Consider the following 20,740-nt stretch of genomic DNA (forward strand, 5'->3'; position numbering starts at 1 on the left):
ATATACATAATTATCACCAATGTATGTACAAATAGCACGCACGCGCAAACCTCTTTAATATAGTTGTATACACATGCACTTATACTAATTTATCCGCTCGCTCATCGAAACATCACCTGTCCATCCATGCGTGAATGCGCACGTATTCACACAATCATGCACGCACATAGTGCACAAACATGTACAAAGCAGATATAACAGTTGCTTGTATGTTGCTAGATGTCAGCATATTGTTATATTTACAATTATTACAAATCCGTATACATTTTTGTGTATTCTGTTTCAACTTACACACAACACGTTTCATATCAAGTTGGTAAATATACATAGTTGCAAAACATTGTTTTCATTTGTAATGGACACATTGAGCATGAAAATATCTACATGCATAAGTTTTGTACAAGTTTACGATAAATGATCTACAGTAGAACAGTGAAACCGACATGGAACTTTCAGGAACACTGACGGCTGTATCAGTGATAGAAAACAATGATTACAAGGGTAAGTACGCAGGAACATGTACACAGATCTCAAGCATGTAACTAAAGTATATGATTTAGTACAATCGAAACTCACTAAGGTAAAATGTCAATGTTGTGAGCTTCAATTGATTTAAGTATTTTATTCAAACATTTTTAACATACTATATATGTCATCGTTTATAGGTGCGTACATACAACTTCTAGGGGGGAAAAAACCCAATATCTATTAAACAGAGTATTGAATGATCAATGTCATCAACGGAAGTTGATGTTCACTCTAGGCGAGATACATCGGCACTGGTTTTGATCAGAATTTTCGCGTCGTTACCATGTACTTTTGCGAAGATTCGCCCATCTGTGGTCCAGAATGAACTGATTTTGCCGGTTTTACGTAGGATGTTCAGCCGGTTCACGAGACTTTGTCTTTTGCTTGTAAAACTTTCGGTAATGAAAATGCTGTCTTTATTACCTTTCAAATTCTTTTTGTTTGAGTAGACTCGTTGCCGGCAAGAATAACGGACGAAACGGGCTATAATAGTACATTTACCATTCCTGGATTTCCCGATGATGTGAGTACGAGACAGATCATCGGGGAGGACTTTGGCATGAACTCCACTGTTACATATGTCTAATACAGCTTTGGTCGTGTCAAACCCTTTCGCTCCTTCGGAGTCCTCGGGGAGGGGTACATTAACAAATTTCAGACACGTTCTTCGCGAATATTGTTCTTGCTCTTCAATTGCATCTTTGGAGACCGAGTCTGATACTTGGAGATCTGTAATTCGTTTTTCGAGCTCGTAAATTTTGTGTTCGTGTGGTTTGACTATGTGTTCAACTTTGTTGTTGACCATACTATTAAAAAGTACATCATCTTTTAACCTGTTTTCAATAACTTGTTGTATCTGTGGTACTATTTGCTCCATTATGGTAGTCTGTAGTGCATTTGATACAAGGGCTGCCACTGGTTGGACAATTGCGCTTATCATTTGGTTCATGAAAGTTTGGTTGGACAGTATATTGGAAAGATCCACGGTAACCCCTGAACCTATACTGGTTTGGAGTCCCGGCATAGTTGGTAGTTGGGGGATCGAGTAAGCAACAGAAGGACCGGTTAGGACTTTTTTGGGGGCATGCAGGGAATCAGTTACACTAGGCGATTCAGGACTGCAGAAAGTTTTACGTTTGTCAGAAACATTCACAATAGGTGATGCATACTGTTCAGCCTGTTCTTTAGTGAAGGGACATGGGTTTGTTGTCAATGTTCCACCTGGCTGACCACTATTATTTGGTATTACCTGTTGTACCTGTTGTACGTGTACCTGGTGACCACTGTCCGTGGAATGTAGAGTAGCCATTGTACATGAAAGGTGAAGACACAAACACAAATAACACTCCAAAAAGTCAATGTAGGATGGAAGCACACAGACAGTTCGTATCAATGGTACATACACTAATGTATGGCAAAGTTTGGTTATCGATCTCAACACAGAAATTGATTAAAAGGTATACAGTTCTCACAGCTCACATTACACAACCTGTCCTTAGCTCATCACGTGACCATACCAGGAACATCTGGTCTTATTCTCCTTGTACCTTTTTTTTCAGGAGTCTCCGTGTAAATCTTTCTTTTGTTCATATGTTACCCTAGTTTTATTGAATTTGATTTTGGATAATGATTGTGTTGACGTGTTGGTTTTTTTCTTGGTATTTTGTTTTTGGTGTATGCAAGTTGCTTGTTTAAAAAAGAATTTATTTTTATAATAGCCAGAATTAACAGATCTTACAACAAATGTGCACAATCGTTTCCAAGAAACATTTGAAATTATTCTGCAATGAATCCGTCTGAACTTTATTATTTTCTATTTTAGTTTAATGTATCCCTGCTTCCTCCAATGTCATACTATTGTCTAACTTTTTGAATCCGTAAGATCTAATTTTTGGAACATAACAAAAGGATAAAAACCCAGGTGAATTGATATCGTCTGTAGCATCCAAATCATCTTAAAACATTGATACATCAATATCTAATTTAATTCAATTTGTCACTAATGATGTTTATAGAAAACTAAATACATTAAGTATTTATTAGTACAATAATATATTGATCTACTAATAGTTTTCATTTGTTATACCTCACTAATAATGCTAACATGTTTGTATTATGTGTTCACACGATTGTAGTGTTGTATAAAATATGTTTGTGCAATATTGCCTTTATACACTTGATAAAAGAATACTTCGCCAATATCTGGTAAACTTCCCCAGAACGAGGCATTAGGTACAACCTCTCTACCCTGGGCGTGATGGACCATCTTCTTATAGAACATACCTCTAATAACCGGTGACTACTTACCTTGACAAGACCAGGTAAACTTCCCCAGAACGATAAATTGGGTATAATCTCTTTCCCATTAGTGTGGCGTATCATCTTCATATATAAAATACCTCCAACCATGTAAGAAAAGCCCAGCGACAGAGCACTAGAAGAAAAATGTGATCTTTTCCGTTTTGCCTTTTTAACGTATATCTCTACCATGATTTATATAAGATTAGAAAATGACAGTTACTTGAATATTTTCAGGTGAAACGATTTGTATTTATATGGATTCGACGGTTTTTCAATAGGGTCTGCATTTTTGTAATGTTAAAAAAATCCAATATAAACGAGGAAGGTCCGTATTATTTTTATTAATGAGCGATCAGATTTGTTAAATATAGAAACGTGATAGACATATAACGTACTTACACAATGATAATTGTGGTTCCAACACTGAGAACCCCTGTTGACCTGTTTGGTGGTTGCGATTTGGTGTCACATTGCCCCGCACAGCCACATTTTGAGTATAAGATGAACTCCTTTTCGCAAAAAAGGCAAAATATGGAGAATACTGTAGTGTATTGTATATATCATATGATATATTAGATCGCCTATTATCCATTGTAATCGGATTACTCTGATTTACATAATATTAGTTATTATTTCTTGAACATTAATTTACCGAAACAAACGATGCAAAATATGCTGCTATTTTCTGTGTATGGAAGGGGTACTTGTATCATAATTATGTTATTGACCAGCTGCTTTCTAGCGTGATCACAAAAATTACATTTAACGCGCGGCATCTGTAGATATACGGAATCGTCTTACATAGATCAGGGACCCCTTTAAGGTCTCCCCATTGGTGGTAACTATAGGTGGGTCGGCCGAGGGACTACATATCATCGTCACGTCGGTGATCCTGTGGATGTTTCGTCAGAAGAAAAATTAGATTGAAGAAATGATCAAACCGACACTGTACCTCCTTGTCAAATACCATGGTACCAATCTTGTGTTCTGCTTTTAACAAACACACAAAATGCCAAAGGTAACTAACTGATAATGATTTTAATCCTGCGCCGGTTTTAAAGAAATGTTTCATATGTATTTATTTTACAATATAGAGGATATCACGTGAATGATGATGTAATATGGAATTTTAACGAGATCAGTTATTTATATTAAAAAGATTCTATTTATAATTTAACCCATAATTCCCAATTATTTCCCCACTTAACAGACATTTTTCAGCGTCTTTCACAACCGAGACAATTTTATGACATAATCAACACGTTACTTATTTATGACGTCACAATAGTGTTGTTACCCATGCTCCTTATGATAAGTTATGTAATGTGAAACCAGCCATAGAATAAAGCCAAAAACAATACCAGTGAGAACCTTAGCTTACACTATATATTTAGATAAGGCTGTTTCTATCAGGTCCTAGGGTCGTTTTTGCTCGATATTGAACCCTCAACTTCCGGTTTATTAGTCAACTGATTGAACTAAAGGGTACCACGACTGTATAGAACTTGTATAATCAATTCATAGACTATTTTGGGTTGTAAAAAAGCTTGTTTATATTTTGTGTTCAATATTTAAAATTGTATTGGAATTTGCAGTCGAACATTAAAACTAGCTCGACACTTTTTATCGTCACAAGTAGTCATCTAGAATTATGTAACCTATCAATCCCTAAATCCAAGAATGTTACATTACCTTACGACACCATTTCCATCTGTATTGGTGTATTTGATGTGGACCTGGTTCAAAGTGTCCATGGAGAACTTGACGTTTGCGGAGTCCCCTATAGCGAAACCGCTTGTTCCGTTAGTGGTAATTTGGCACGCCTGTATATACCAATCATCTCAATCTTAACGTCAAAATAGCCTCAGTAAAAGAATAGCAAGCAAAAGACATGTTCACGTGCGAAACAGACTCCTGAGATTTGTCAATGAATTTGGTAAATGCTGTAGAATCGTTCATTTACGTGAGGGTTTTATTTTCCTGAATGTTGTTGGTACTCTAAAGCCATGAATCAGTCCAGTGATATGTTAATAATTAACAGTTTGATATACACATTATTTTAACCAGGATGTACTTTGTTGCTTTACGTCCTATCAACAGCCGGGGTCATTTATGAATTGTCAGGCCACAGTTTCAAGAATCTGCCTTGGTTAAGGAAAAACTTGAATTTAAGGAAAATTCCTTAACTTATGTAATGCTTTCCTACTGGGAATTTTAATTTAAGAAAAATTCCTTAAGTCAAGGAAGATTCGTAAAACTGGGGCCAGACTTGAATAGTGTAGGAAGTCGGAATAAAATCAAAGTACTGAAATACTGAGAGGCTAAACGTATTGAAAAAATGTTCACAAATAACCTCAAAGCTATATTACTTTCCCCATACTCCTACACTTTGGAATTAAAAAATTACTAAAATAAGAGAACCAGAGGCTATTTTTCTTAATTTTAAGCGATTATATATCTTCTTTAATTCTTATTTCAAATTTGACGACAATAATGTGAACAAATCAAAATAGGTAAAAAAAAATAACAAAATACACACAACCATATATTTATCGCCAACAAGCCAAATGATAAATAGCTCTATGATGAAGTTGACTAAATAAAACCTTTGAAATACCCAAGATGTTGCAATTACTATCCTATCAATATGAGGATTTAAACAAATCGAAAGGACTTTATACCTTCTTCTTTATTTTGAATATATTGCAAAGTAATAGTCCTTACTTATGATTATATTTGTACTTGAGGAAAGTAGATAAGGTGTACACAGCATTTCAGATAGATTAAAGTGTGCCGTAAATTTGCGGGTATAGTGCGCACTCTGGTATAGTGCGCAGGTACTTTTTGGGGGTCAGATTAAAAAAAAAGTTTTCTACAGAAAGATTAATTGATTACTGGTTACCGCGATGAAACAGTTGTGGTTTGATCCATTGACAATTAGGAAACCACAATCATCGTGACCCTAACATAATTAATTACCTTACGTAAACAAATTCACTCAGGTACCTGATTTAACAAGCATGAAAGGCTTGGCTTATTGGATAATTAACGGTTCTTAACAGGTAACAAGCACATCGAGTATGAGGTAAGTAATTACATTAAATGTATTTACATGGCTATCTTCCTTGAAGTTTCATGGTTAGAGTTTTCTTCCAGTAATTATGTCTATAAAGACATAGTTCTTTGAGATTAAACCAGACTTCCATATATATACAAAATTTACAATATTTTCACTATTACTACTACTATTTCTGATCTCCAATGCATTAGATAATGTCACCATGACACGCTAAATGAATAAATATGTTATGGAAATATTTCGTTCTAGTTAATTGATAATTATAAACATGAATATTTTGGGGTTTTTTATACGCGCTTTGTTTGAAGGAATATTTTCATTTCAAGGAACTTTGATACACATTAACAAACCTTGAGAAATCAGCACAATCAACCTTCATCAAATAAAACTAAAAGACAAAAAGTATAAGTTATAACAGAGTCAACATCATGATCAGTACAGTATTAAACATATATTATTCATAAATCATGAGCACCAAATGTACCTTGCCTACGAAGCGCAAACTTTTTATCTTCAAAAACTTGAAAAAGTGTCATGGCGGTGGGTGTGAAAAACCTGAAAAAATTGTCATATCGGCGGGTGTGCGCGTGGGACGAACAGTCCAATTCGGTGACGTCTACTGAGGTAAAGTGATGTTATATATTAAGACGATCTTGCCACAAAGACAAGGATTAAAACAAAATTGATGTTCTGTTTGTAAGTTTTGTTTGTTTATATGTGCTGTTCGTTGATAATTCAAACCAAGCTCCCAGACTAGCTTATCAACTCGCACGTACAGTGTTCTGTACGCTTACGTCATGTCGAGAATTCCGTAAAATATATTGTTCAAAATTTATCAATAGTTCAACCACACTGCTTCTTTTTTGAAATATATAGTAATCCTATTGTTATTAAAAAAATAACAAATTTTGGATGCTTTTAAAATAGCGATTTGAAAGATCGCGGCATTATTTACGCAGAAAATTGCCGCTAGAGGGCTCTAACTCTTTTCGATATTTCAGCCAATGAGAAGGCCAGGATCGATAAATTTTGTCTGAAAGGCCGTCGCAATAGGCTACGCGTACGCAGGCCGTCGCAATAGGCTAGGCGTACTGAGTACGTTTAGCCTAAAAACGACCTTTGGCCAGAACCTGGCGACTGCCAGGACCAGTGATATGGACTGTCGGGCAGCGTGGCCTTCGTCTTAGCACTAGTGTGTTTATTGAAAACTATTTATCCACGAAATCAAATGTCAATGAAAATGTGACTTTACAGTAATACAACAGAATAGTTTCATCGTCGTCATCTTTTGTTCATAAATAACATAATGCATGATACTCACGGAAGTGTTTGTACATGATATCTCATTAAATGGGTAGCATAGATTGAGAGAGTATTGAAACCCGTCCGCAGCAATCATATCTTTGAACCTAGGCAAAGAAAAATCAAAACAGACTTTTGTTTGTAACAATAACAAGTCATTTTCTGTTTAAGATGTAACCAATAAAACTATGCTGAAAAGAAACTATCTAAATGTGTGAATAAAAAAATTCATAGTTTTAAATAAAACGCAGAATATAATACTTAGTCCCGATAGAAATATTTTAATTGTTTAAACACATTCTTAAAAAAACATTACAAATCTTATACCCTTCCAATATATCTATAAATAGTTTGATCTTAGAGATGAAAAAAAGTGAGCTTGTTGTGAATATGAACCAAATTTGTTAAAGGACTCATGTTATGTCTGGCCCAGAAGACTGGAAGGGGCGGACGCACACACGCACGGACGGACAGACATAGTGATTAAGTCCTACTTTCTCATCATGTAAATAGGGATATAACAATAGGTTATACAGCAGATTAGACAGCAGTTAAAAGCTTCAGATCCTCTCCTTAAAGAACACACGGTGTACAAACAACATAGCTTATCATACACCCAGACACTCGCACAAACACTTACAATTCATACATACCAAAATTATTATACTTACATTATGATAAAATCAATAGCTTTGCAGTAACCTAACACTAATTCTATGTTTACGAGGGTGTATTATTTTGAAATCAATAAAGGAATAGCTAAATTTTAGTGAGAATTTACTTGTATTAACATTTAGTGTTACAGGCTAATAAATCCATAGCCACCGTCAACAGGAGCCATTCATTGTTCATGTTTAAGAATATAGATATATTCTGTCATACTAGCTAATGATTATATATGAAATGGGAGACCATTCAATGTTCTTATGAAATTTTAAAGGAAAACTAAAGGCCGATCCAAATATAAAAAAGCGGTGTTTAGGAAAGTTCCGGATATATTTGCACGTTCTTTGACGCGTTACGTAGGCGCTTCAAAACAAGACTATTAGCTATAACCTGTTTACAACCGTTTACAAAATTATAAATCACAAAATCAGAGAAAACAGAAGTATTAAGGAAAATTATTGGATTAAAAACCAATTTATTCTACCTTCGCTTCATTTTACGGGAAGTCTTCTTTTCGTAACATCTTGAAAAGGAAAAAATGAAGAAAAAACAAAATATTGCAGTGTTAAAAAAGTTTGAGAAATATTAGAGCGATCTTTGACGTCAAACAGTTTGACATTACACTTGACAACAAGACGACGCCATTCAAAATAGGCGGTTTTACTTTGTATACCACCATGTTATACTGTTAATTGAAAAGAATCGCTCACCAAGCTGTTTCTATATATAAAAAGTGAATTTTATTAGTTTTAAACTGGATTTTTTAAAGGCAGAACTGTTTAGGAAGTGTTTTAACATCAACTTGTGTGTTTTCTGGACGTTTTAAATGCACATGAAGACGAGAAAGTTCGATTTTTAAATTTGAATATCAACACCTGAGGGGTGAGTAGAATTCGATGACTCGTGAGAAGACTGGTGTGAATTAGCTCTCATCATAATCTTAAATTGACTTAAAAACTGTTATCGGATTGAAGTTAGTAGCTTCGGAAATATGATGGACTCCAACATGTTTGAGATACTTCAATGTGACGAGATAAATAGCGAAACTTTATCTCAACAAAGTGTTAGTGACATCGAGTCAGCAACGGCGACAACGATGACAGTCAGTGAAGCGGACAGTGACAGAGTGGTCAGCACTGTTGCGCTCGTGCATAAACCTGTACAGGTGAGTGGCACACAGAGAAAACGTAAAAAGGCCAACGATACCGATCAGTGTTGTACTCCAAAAACTAAGAAATGTAAGACTCAACCGAAATTAAAACAATTATCGAAACGTAAGGGTAAAAAACAACACGACCCGGAATCTGACCCTACCCCTGACCCCCCCGTCACCAATCCCACCTCATCCCAACGGTCTGATCAAACGGACATCGCACATATCAAAGACCTAATATCTTCACTAACAGACAACATGTCCAGCATGCATTATTTATTCACGAAAAGAATGGACAATCTTGAAAACAAAATAACTGATTCTTTACAAATCAAAATTAAAACTGAAGTTGAAAATGCGAAAAAGGAAGCTAAAAGTGATATTGAAAAAGAAATCCAAAATATGAGAATGGAGGTGGACAGAAAACTGAAAGGCTTGCGTGATTCGCTCAGGGATGAACTTAACCAAGGGACAAGGGGAAATACGAGTGTCAATGACCGACATTGCTTAGACATCTCAAACAACAAACACAGGAACATTGTAATTAAAAATTTGGAAATGTCAAAACAAGAAAAGAGTGACAATGGTAAAGACTTTACCAAACAAAACGTAAAAAAACTCCTACATGAAGGCCTAAACATGAACATCACCCTAGAAAACGTGGAGCGTAAACAATCTAGGAACACATACCCAGGTGTGATAATTGTAACATTAGACACAACAGAAAATAAGCAAAAAATAATGAGCACAAAGTCAAAACTAAGAAGCAACAGTAAATACAAAGACGTGTACATCGACAACGACAAAAGTAACATTGAACTGAAGGCCGACCGAGCTCTCAGACTAGCACAGAAAGGACCACGAGAACAAAATACGGCCGTGCACAAACGTACCCGGGGTGATCGCACGGGTAACAACAACTGGGGTGAACGAAGTACATCCTCGTATTCTGGATCACTCCACCGTGACGGGCAGCGTGACGGACAACGGGGCCCACGAAGGGACTCGACACCCTATAAACAACGCCGCAGCAGTTTCCAGGAGGATAGAGACGGATTTCAGGACAGACATAGGTACAACCAGAGAGGACGTAATAACAGGAGAGATCAAACTTCTAGATGGTCGGACTCGAAACGAAACGCATGGAGGTAGGAAGCACAGGAGTCGCGGGGTAAGGCACATATAGGTTTCCTCAATGTAGGTGGATGGGCTATGAGACAAGATGTTAAAGGTTCTCAAAATTCTTTTTTCAGAGAAACAGTTGTGAAATCCCTCAATTTTGATATATTTTGTTGTGCCGAAACATTTTGGAGAGATAAACATCACTTCAATATGACAGGTTACAAGTGTTTATATAAAAACAGAAAAACTAATTCTAGCGCCAAAAGAGGCAGTGGTGGTGTATGTATTTTCATAAAAGAGGATTTTTACCAAAAATATAAGTGTGTCACACTTGACGATTCAACTGAAGATTGTCTATGGGTTAAACTCGATGATGGTGATGGTGAAGTTTTTGTAATATGCGTATGTTACCTCCCTCCTAAAGATTCCTCACGAGCTTCTGACGCGGAAAGTGTCTTTAGTAGCTTGATAGAAAAAGTTTATCTGTACCAAAACTTAGGACATGTCTATGTGATTGGGGACTTCAACGCAAGATGTGGTGACCTTACTGATTATGTTGAAGGTGTCGATGACATAACAGACCGTATCGTTATCGACAGTACCATAAATGATCATGGTTATCAGCTGATCGATTTCCTCTCTGATACCAATTTTAGTATTGTTAACGGCAGGTTAGGTAACCAAAATTTTACCCAGGTGTCATCAAAGGGGAAGTCGGTTGTAGACTACTTACTAGTATCTCATGAAGGATTGAGCAGCGTTAAAGATTTTAATGTTCAGCTCATGTCTGATATTAGTGAACGCTTGTCATTAAATCATATTGACCGTATTCCTGATCATTCCTTGCTAGAATTCAAAATCAATTTATGTAGTGTAGAAAATGAAACAGATGTCACGAAAACAAAGTGTAATGGACCTAAACGATACGACACCAAATATATTCCTGAAAATTTCATGAATGATGATGATGCAATGAGGAAAATTTTAACGGCAATTGACGAAATAGAGCATGATTTAGAGGTTTCCTCCGATGTTAACCAAGCGTACAGCGACTTTACTAAGTTAATAGAAAGCGAAATGGAGGCTAAGTTACCAACACTAAAGGTTAGAGATAGTATGGGGAGAATAAACTCTACTCTGCGACGGAAACCTTATTGGACGGAAGAGTTACATAACTTAGTTCACGAGCGTAATGAAAGTGAGAGAAAATGGCTTAAGTGTAAGGGTCATGCAAATTTAAAGCGATTACTAAAAATTCAATATATAAATGACCGTAAACTTTTTAATAAAACACTTAGACAAGAAAAGCACCGATACCAAAAACTTAAACAAGATGAATTGCTCGACATGTGTAATAATTCCCCTACCGATTTCTGGAAGAAAATAGGTCAGCTTGGTATGCAAAGAGAGAGATCATATACCATACCAAATACAATGAGAGATGCAAGTGGTAACATTACGAAAAACTGTGATGAATCTTTAAAAGTTTGGTACGATTCTTTCCAGAATCTTCAAGGCGCTGACACTTCAGACGCTACAGTTGTAACAGAAGACATAGAAAGTATATTGGGGCCTAAGCTCGACACCGACAGTACTATATTGAACCTACCTATAACCCGTCAAGAAGTTGAAGATTCTGTTTATCGCGCTAAGTTAAATAAAGCGGCCGGTATCGACAATATTCAGAGCAATGTCCTCAGAAACCCAGTTTGTGTTGATCTTTTATATACAATTATTGTTCATTGTTTTAATAATGGCATAGTACCAGACAAATGGACACAGAGTATTATTAACCCCATTTTAAAAGCAGGAAAGGATCCATTGAATCCTCAAAGCTACAGAGGAATCGCACTTATATCTATCCCATGTAAAATTTACGCCGATGTTTTAAATATTCGGTTGTCAAAATGGTTAGAAACGAATGAATTACTGGTAGATGAACAAAACGGTTTTAGAAAGAATAGAAGTTGTTTAGATCACCAGTATTTATTGTACTCTATCATAAATAACCGAAAAATCCAGAAAAAATCTACTTTTGTATGTTTTGTTGACATGAAGAAAGCATTTGATTGTGTAAACAGAGATCTTTTGTGGGCTAAGCTAGAACATTATGGTTTAAATGGATATTTCTTGGATGCTATTAAATCTTTATATTTTAATTATGAATGTAGAATTAGAATAAACCGTGTTCTTACTCAACCTGTAACTATGAAGCAAGGTTTAAAACAAGGCTGTAACGCATCACCGACACTTTTTTCCATGTACATAAATGACTTAGCTAAAGACATTAATGATTTAAAATGTGGAGTAGATATAGAATCATGTGTCATCTCCATTCTTCTCTATGCTGATGATATTGCTCTCATTGGACCCGACGAAAAGTCAATGAAAAAGATGTTGAATGTATTAAATATGTGGTGTAAAAAGTGGAAAATCGAAATAAATCAAGATAAAACTAATGTAGTACACTTTAGAAATAATTCCATGCCTGTTACTGATCACACGTTTTCATGTGGTGATATAGTTATCGCCTTAAATACTAAGTACAAGTACTTGGGGCTATGGTTTGAGGAGCACATGGATTTGCATTTCACTGTAAAAGAACTCTGTAAATCTGCGAGCAGAGCACTAACATCGTTGTATGTAAAATATTCTCATGCCGGTGAAATGACATATGATGTGTTTAACAAGTTATATCAAACTTTAGTTCAACCGGTTCTTTTTTATGGCTGTGGAATATGGGGTATAAATAAATACCGTGAGGTGTCCACTGTACTCCACAAAGCGTGTAGATACTTTTTAGGCGCCTCCCGTCGATCAAGTAACTTAGCCCTCCGAGGTGATATGGGATGGCATTCTTGTAATGTTAATCAGGTTTTAGAAACGGTGCGCCTGTTTTTAAGAATAAAGTGTTGTAACGACAGCCGTCTTATGAAAAAAGTACACCTATGGTCTGTAAGGTTGAAAAAATCCTGGGATTCTAGAGTTATTACAGTCATAGAAGAGAAAAAATTAAGTGAAATTGTAAACTCGACATTTTCTATTAGAAACAAGATAAGAAATATTAAAGAAAAGTTAATTACTATAGATACAGAGGAATGGTACAACAGCTTGTGGAATGACAATAATAGTGTAAACGGTAACAAGTTGAGAACATACAGAACCTTTAAATCTGAGTTAGCGCCAGATTCTTATGTCAAACTCGTGACACAAAAAAAATAAACGGAGGGTAATTTTTAATTTAAGATGTGGTTCTCTACCTCTTGCAGTCGAAACCGGCAGATTTACCAAACCTGAGATTCCATTAGAGAACCGTGTTTGCAAAATATGTACAAATGTAAATAATTCGATAGAGGATGAGATACACTTTTTAATTGAATGTAATGTATATAATGATATTAGATCATCCTTATTTAGAGCAGGAATCGAAATAAGAAATGATTTTTTAAGCCTTAACGATTTAGAAAAATTTGATTTTATAATGTCTTGCAGGGAATTACAAATTCCACTTGCTAATAATTTATACAATATGTTCCGGAGACGTAGCACTTTAAGTGAGTAATCAATGTTTTAACAGTGTCTTGTAAGCCATTTCTGGCTGAATATCACGTATGATTACATTTTTAGAATATATGCTTTAATTGATTCGTTGGGTAAATCAGGAACTTTTTTATATCGATTGATCATCTATTATTAATTATAATTAATTATTGTAGGTAGCGTAAGTTTGGCAAACCTCGATGGTAGGGTTCTCCCCAACCCTTGGAATGCCAAATTTCACTACTGATGAATGTATCATAAATAATTTTTGCCATGTGTATTGTTTTATTATTTCATATATAACATGTAGCTACAGTATGGATGAGACCTATTTTAGTATTACAATATATATTATAATTTATATATTTCGTATATAATCCAGAGAGCTTGTTAGGTAGGGGCTGTCCCAATCACCTGTTCTCTGGATTACGATCTGTGATAAGTAAGTTTTAATTCATGATATTGGATTTACCTGGTTTAGTTTAATATGATTGATCCCAACGGTCTCACTATGGTTTTATATTGTGTACTTACATATGATGTAATTGTGATATATGACACTTTAATAAACAAATTTTGTATTGTGTATTGTATAAAATAAGAGGAAAAAAAGTACACGGAAAACCTATTTAGCACACGCTGCATTTGCGTCCGAACAGGAAAATCGGGGAATTCCAAAGCAGTGACCAGCAATCACAACTCTGGTCGGCCAAATGTGCGAAAATTAAGTCATCACTAGTGACTGATATAAAAGTTTTATATGGGTTTTATCAAGTTGGTAAATTCCTACATGAAACTGGCAAAATTGTAATAAAAAGGATTTCATTTCGGATTCATTGCTGAATATTTTTACAGACCTAGTCCCAGATTCACGCATCTTCCAGGGGCTATGGTAGTTTAAATTTATGACACTACCATAGAAAAGCATTACGTCAGTTAAGGAAAACCTGAATCAAAGGACGTTTCCTACACTTATCTAATGCTTTTCTAAGGGGAATTTTAGTTAAGTGAAATATATATAATAGCTGTAAATGGGTTGGTTAAAATGGTACATGGTTCCAGGGGTGTAGAGAGTGAAAGTTACTGTAACCCCTGAAGTATCGAGGATGGTTCCAGGGGTGTAGAGAGTGAAAGTGACTGTAACCCCTGAAGTATCGAGGATGGTTCCAGGGGTGTAGAGAGGGAAAGTGACTGTGACCCCTGAAGTATCGAGGATGGTTCCAGGGGTGTAGAGAGTGAAAGTGACTGTAACCCCTGAAGCATCGAGGATGGTTCCAGGGGTGCAGAGAGGTAAAGTGACTGTAACCCCTGGAGTATCGAGGATGGTTCCAGGGGTGTAGAGAGTGAAAGTTACTGTAACCCCTGAAGTATCGAGGATGGTTCCAGGGGTGTAGAGAGTGAAAGTTACTGTAACCCCTGAAGTATCGAGGATGGTTCCAGGGGTGTAGAGAGGGAAAGTGACTGTGACCCCTGAAGTATCGAGGATGGTTCCAGGGGTGTAGAGAGTGAAAGTGACTGTGACCCCTGAAGTATCGAGGATGGTTCCAGGGGTGCAGAGAGGTAAAGTGACTGTAACCCCTGGAGTATCGAGGATGGTTCCAGGGGTGTAGAGAGTGAAAGTTACTGTAACCCCAGAAGTATCGAGGATGGTTCCAGGGGTGTAGAGAGTGAAAGTGACTGTGACCCCTGAAGTATCGAGGATGGTTCCAGGGGTGTAGAGAGGGAAAGTGACTGTAACCCCTGAAGTATCGAGGATGGTTCCAGGGGTGTAGAGAGTGAAAGTGACTGTGACCCCTGAAGTATCGAGGATGGTTCCAGGGGTGCAGAGAGGTAAAGTGGCTGTAACCCCTGGAGTATCGAGGATGGTTCCAGGGGTGTAGAGAGTGAAAGTTACTGTAACCCCTGAAGTATCGAGGATGGTTCCAGGGGTGTAGAGAGTGAAAGTGACTGTGACCCCTGAAGTATCGAGGATGGTTCCAGGGGTGTAGAGAGTGAAAGTGACTGTAACCCCTTGAATATCAAAGATGCAATTAATGACACGATTCTCTCGTACATACCGTATAGAAATGAGTTTACCTGATAAGATAATCAATTTGATGGTTTTAGCAATTTTCAATTGAAATTTGCCTGTCTTAGAGGAAATTAGCTAGATTGTTTTAGCTTATTCTCTGATCGAAATTCGCTTGCCTTTTGAGTTGATTAATAAGAAGAAATAAACCGATTTCCGAACATCGATAAGAGAGATTAAAATTTACTGATAACAAACTATTTCAGTGAATTGTTACGCTCACGTGCTTACAGGGACGTGCATCACATTTTGAATTCTGTATATATCTGTATATTTACATAGGGCTTCCGTCCTGGTTGCCGAGTGTAGAAACATCAACATCACCGCTGCCATCGTCCATTGAACAGGAACACAAATCTCTCTGTGTGCACGAGAGTGCACGTGTCCCCGAGAAAATAGTAAAACACAAAACTATAACATTTGTCCAATACATGATAAACCGCGAATTTCACGGCGCTACAAAATTACACAAATCCCACATGAAACACAAGAGCACGAATCAACGTCTTAGTCCATACATTGACTTTATAACGCTGGAGCATTTGTACTGTGTACCTATGTATAAGTTGTATGTAGATAAAGCTTGTTATCTTACTCAGTTTTATCTCGTAGATTTGTTCTTCAAGAAAAAAGAAGGCTGATTTTGTGTTTAAGAGAGGACACACACTTACTACCAGGGACGTACTGTATAATACATACTGTCATACTAATTAACAAGCATTTAAGATGTAGTATTAGGGGATGGTGTAGAAACATTTTGCAAAATAAGAATATATGGTCAGTACAAAAACAGACAGACTGACAGACAGACAGCTAGACAGACAGACAAATAGACAGACAGAGAACTAGACAGACAGATAGACGGGTGGACAGCTAGACAGACAGATAGACGGACAGAAAGCTCGACAGACAGCTAGACAGACAGACGGACCATTCCACTGTTAATTACATTTAGTTATTACATACAGTTGTTTACGTGTACATCTTCCGATCAATCATTCAGTCGTTCCCCAGTAAAACTTTTATAAGACAAAATAGGCTTAAGACGGGAATTCTTGTTTATCACGAACATCCACTGATTGGACTTCCTTTTGTAAGTTATTTCTACTACCATTGTGAACAATGCTTTATTAACAATTTTATACGAAGTAATATATCATAATTTTCTATACAGGAAGAAGCATGCTGTTATGTTTGATTTTACAGGAGGACATATAGAGTGATATATCAATATATAAATATACAATAAAAAAAGTACACCGTATTAAAAAAAGACATATTCGGTCAGTTTATAAACTAATTCATGCAAATGCTACATGGTGTAGTGCCAACACACATCAAACACACGATAACCATGCATTTAAAACGTTAAAATATCCGTACTGAATGTTTTGACACCTCTGCATGGGAGCGATCTTGTCCAGTTTTATACAAGTTGAGATCTTTTTTATTTGTTTATCTTTTAAAGATTTATATATCTATATGAATAGACAATTATAAGATTTGACAAATACTGATGTAAGATTTATTTTTCGTTTTTTGAAACGGTATATTCTTCAGAACTCAGTACAGTATCTGTATGTTCGATCTAGGTCAAAGGTCAAAGCACCTGCATGTGCGCAGCAACAAGTGATGCTGACTGCCTGCTCACGCCTTCATGATTTATCATGCCGCTACAGAATATAATTTGACCGGCGCCAGCGAACCATGTTATTGTTACAGATTGTAATTGGAAACACAGTGATGTAATAAAATAAAAAGTAATCGATATGTATAACGGTTACATTAGCTCCGCGTTACTGTTGGATAACGTAAAGCGGAAATGCATGCGTTGGAATCAATTGCGAACTATTTTCAATGATCGCTAGATTGAGAGGAAAAACTTTCTGAAAAGTTCCAAACTTTGTCAACAACAAGCGGAATTATGAATATATTATGGAAGTCAGAAGAGGATTATTACCTCAAAATAGTGTAGGCCTGGTTATTGAGTATAATGGAGAAACTAGGTGTACATATCGCCATTCTGGTACTTTGTTTATCAACTTGGTGTGCAGGTAAGTTACTCCCAGACTTTCATAGTGTGACAGGAGCAAGTAATACTGCTAGGTGGTCTTTGTTTGTTATCATGGTCACCACTTACTTTACAACTTCTACAGAGCTAGTTAGGTATAGACTAATTTGAAAGTATAGTACTCGTGGTAGTTCATCGGCTACAGAGGCTGGATGACTTGCATAAGTCCCATAGTAAGTAAGGAGTTTGAAAAAAGAATAATTGGAAACAACAATAAATATTTGGCAAAGTAGTTCATTCACATTATTTAGACCTCAAATGACCTTATTTAGTACGTATACGCACATATCTAACTGAAACTAATTTTTTTCATACATATTACATGTATATACAAGGACAAAGTGGAATATTCCAGCTATTTTAGTCAATATTTAAGACTAGAGACACCCCCTTCCACCCCCTTCTTTAAAAAAAAAAGTCCTCAATGAAAACATGTTTGAAAAAGATTGTCTGGCGCTTGTAGCTCTGTCACCTACCGCCAGACAACACGACAAGAAAGAATTTCTTACAATGCATTACATAACGGGAAGAGTTATCTCCCCTACACCAAAGTTAACGCCAATACTGCTATTATATTAGGTGATAACAATCAGTAGAGATCGACACTTTATAATTTAGTCAATTAGTCAGGTTCATTGATATATAAAATTAAAGACACAGTACACAGTAGACAATATACTGGGGTACAGTAGACACACTTGGTACAATAGAGGGATGTATCTTGTACAGCAGCAGGCCTCGACGTTAACTTTTTTCAGTACTTGCCCAGCTGGGCGAGTGCTATTCAATTTCTACTTGCCCATTGCCGAAATTAACTTGCCCTTACAAATGATGTTGAATTATTAGGTTTTTACTCTAGTGTAAACATTACATTTATGTTCCTTTAGATTGTCTTTTATTTACTCTTAAAATGTAATGAAGTAACAAGTTTATGTTTTTATTTAGAATTAGGCCTTAGTGATCTTTCACCAGCTTCTCACCAGTGCTTAATAGCCAAGTTTGGGTCAAATTCTGAGGTACTTGGTCCATTAACTGAAATCCTCATCAAATGGTCAAGGGTGTCTACTCCAAGGCTTGATCTCCAGTCTGTTTTGATACGTTTGACTGCAGAGAATCCTCTTTCCACACAGCGAGTTGAGAGAGGCGTAATAAGTACAAGCTCTAACAGACCTAACAAAACTTGGTGACGATTTTCTAATAGAGAGACCTGTAGCACAAACGACAAAAATGACCAGACACCAGGATCTTGAAATCAGTCCATTCATCTTTCACATCATCAAGCTGAATTTCATTTTTTTCCAGCAAAACTTTCCAATATTCCAACAAGACATCTACCATATCATCACCCAACGTTGACAAATCTTGTTTTGTAGTAGGCCAAAATGTAGTGTCCATCAGATCTGATGCTTTCATCATAGGATTTTCCACCCAGCTTTTAAACCTACAATCCATAAAATCACTCAACAAATCTAAGATTTTGGTTTTTGTCTTTTCCAAATTATGCAAATCATTGGTGTTTTTTTTAAGTTCAATCCCATGAAACTTTGCACCCTCCCCTGTTTCATCAAGAAAATTTTGCAGATTAGGACCTGGTTTATTGTGCATTGCAATGAAAGACAACAAAGCTCTTTCTGCAAAGTCCTTAACATAATTTATTGTTGTGTTGTCTTTTTGGAAAACAAGACTAACTTGTGCCAAAATTTCAAGGAGATCAAGCATGAAACACATAAATGCAACATTTCTGTATTCATCCATAAATGTTGCAACATGCTTTGCCTTACCTTGCATTTTCACAGAACTGGATGATGTAACTAGGGCATTATGGAAGTGAGAGTGAATTATGTGAAAACTTTTCAGGAAAGCTTTAAGAGCCTTTTCCAAATGGGGCAACCATCTTGTGCCAACAACATTGACAGGTTTTATAACCTACTCCTCATAGATCTGAACAATTTCTCTCAATTCTCGTACGGCTCAAGGGGAGTATTTGTAATACTTATAGATATGTTTCAACATTTCTTTCACATCATCAAGAAGCTTTTCTGCTTTAAGTGCATCTAGTGCTGCCAATTCCAAATTGTGCTACACACCAAAAACCTGACATCCATGGAATATCTTTCTTCAACTTAACATGTACACCATTTGCTTTGCCAGTATAAACTGAAGCACCATCTGATCCTAAATGGACTAATTTCTCCTTCCAGTTTTCAATCCCAACTGCACAAAAACCCTTGTCGATAGTCTCAATAACACCATCTGCAGTACCACTGACTAATTCATGAGCTGTCAATTATTCATTGACCAGTACACCTTCATCTAAATACCTAACATACATCAACTCTAGATCTTCTGTACTAGTATCAGTACCCCCATCAAACATTAAAGAAAAATAAGAATTTTTCAAAGATTCTGAAAATTTGTTTTTCATGACTGTACAAGGTGATCCAATAAATTCCTTACATTTCTTTCAGTTTGATAACTTTCACCCATATCTACATTATGTTTGTTCATATTTCTTAGTGCTAACTTTATCCCACCTGTATCTGGATTTTCTTTTGCTTCCCTAGCTTTCAAACAAAGCCAATGCAACTTATTCTTATCATGTGCTTTCACACTTGTGAGATTGAAACTATCATTACCCAAGTAAAACGCACTTGTTTTATCAGCCATGTCGTGAACTTTGTACAAACTGAGCAATACATTTTACCCTCTCACTCAACTAAACATGGATAAATTTCGGCCCAGTGAGGTTTAAATACTCTTATTTTTTCATATGTTTGATCATGTTCTTTTTTATTGTGCGATCTTTGTCGCTTATAGCCATCATCGCGATCAGGTTGCCTTTTGCCAGTGAACCTGAATTTATGTAATGACATACTGCATACTGGCTTCGTAGTCAACAGCAAAATGACA

General features: G+C 36.3%; 2 protein-coding genes across 2 annotated transcripts in view; one reads left to right on the forward strand and one right to left on the reverse strand.

Annotated features, from left to right (window-relative positions):
* Positions 1 to 2,389: 2,389 nt before the first annotated feature.
* LOC132565488 (uncharacterized) lies at positions 2,390 to 16,192 on the reverse strand. The gene is made up of 7 exons (XM_060230139.1): positions 16,038 to 16,192; positions 7,230 to 7,317; positions 4,522 to 4,652; positions 3,631 to 3,721; positions 3,229 to 3,338; positions 2,836 to 2,962; positions 2,390 to 2,464 (listed from the first exon to the last, which is right to left on the reverse strand). Exons 1-7 carry the CDS (start codon positions 16,190 to 16,192, stop codon positions 2,390 to 2,392), a joined length of 777 nt encoding a protein of 258 aa, XP_060086122.1.
* Positions 16,193 to 17,643: 1,451 nt separating this feature from the next.
* Positions 17,644 to 20,740, forward strand: part of LOC132565563 (uncharacterized) — an 88,771-nt gene continuing 85,674 nt past the window's right edge. The window contains exon 1 of the mRNA XM_060230211.1: positions 17,644 to 17,813. Within this exon, the coding sequence (XP_060086194.1) occupies positions 17,753 to 17,813 (61 nt within the window). The 5' untranslated portion in view covers positions 17,644 to 17,752. The remainder of the gene's footprint in view (positions 17,814 to 20,740) is intronic.

The sequence above is a fragment of the Ylistrum balloti genome, unplaced genomic scaffold, assembly GCF_031769215.1.
Source record: "Ylistrum balloti isolate Yb309-2 unplaced genomic scaffold, AGI_CSIRO_Ybal_v1 Utg369724, whole genome shotgun sequence".
Taxonomy (NCBI): domain Eukaryota; kingdom Metazoa; phylum Mollusca; class Bivalvia; order Pectinida; family Pectinidae; genus Ylistrum; species Ylistrum balloti.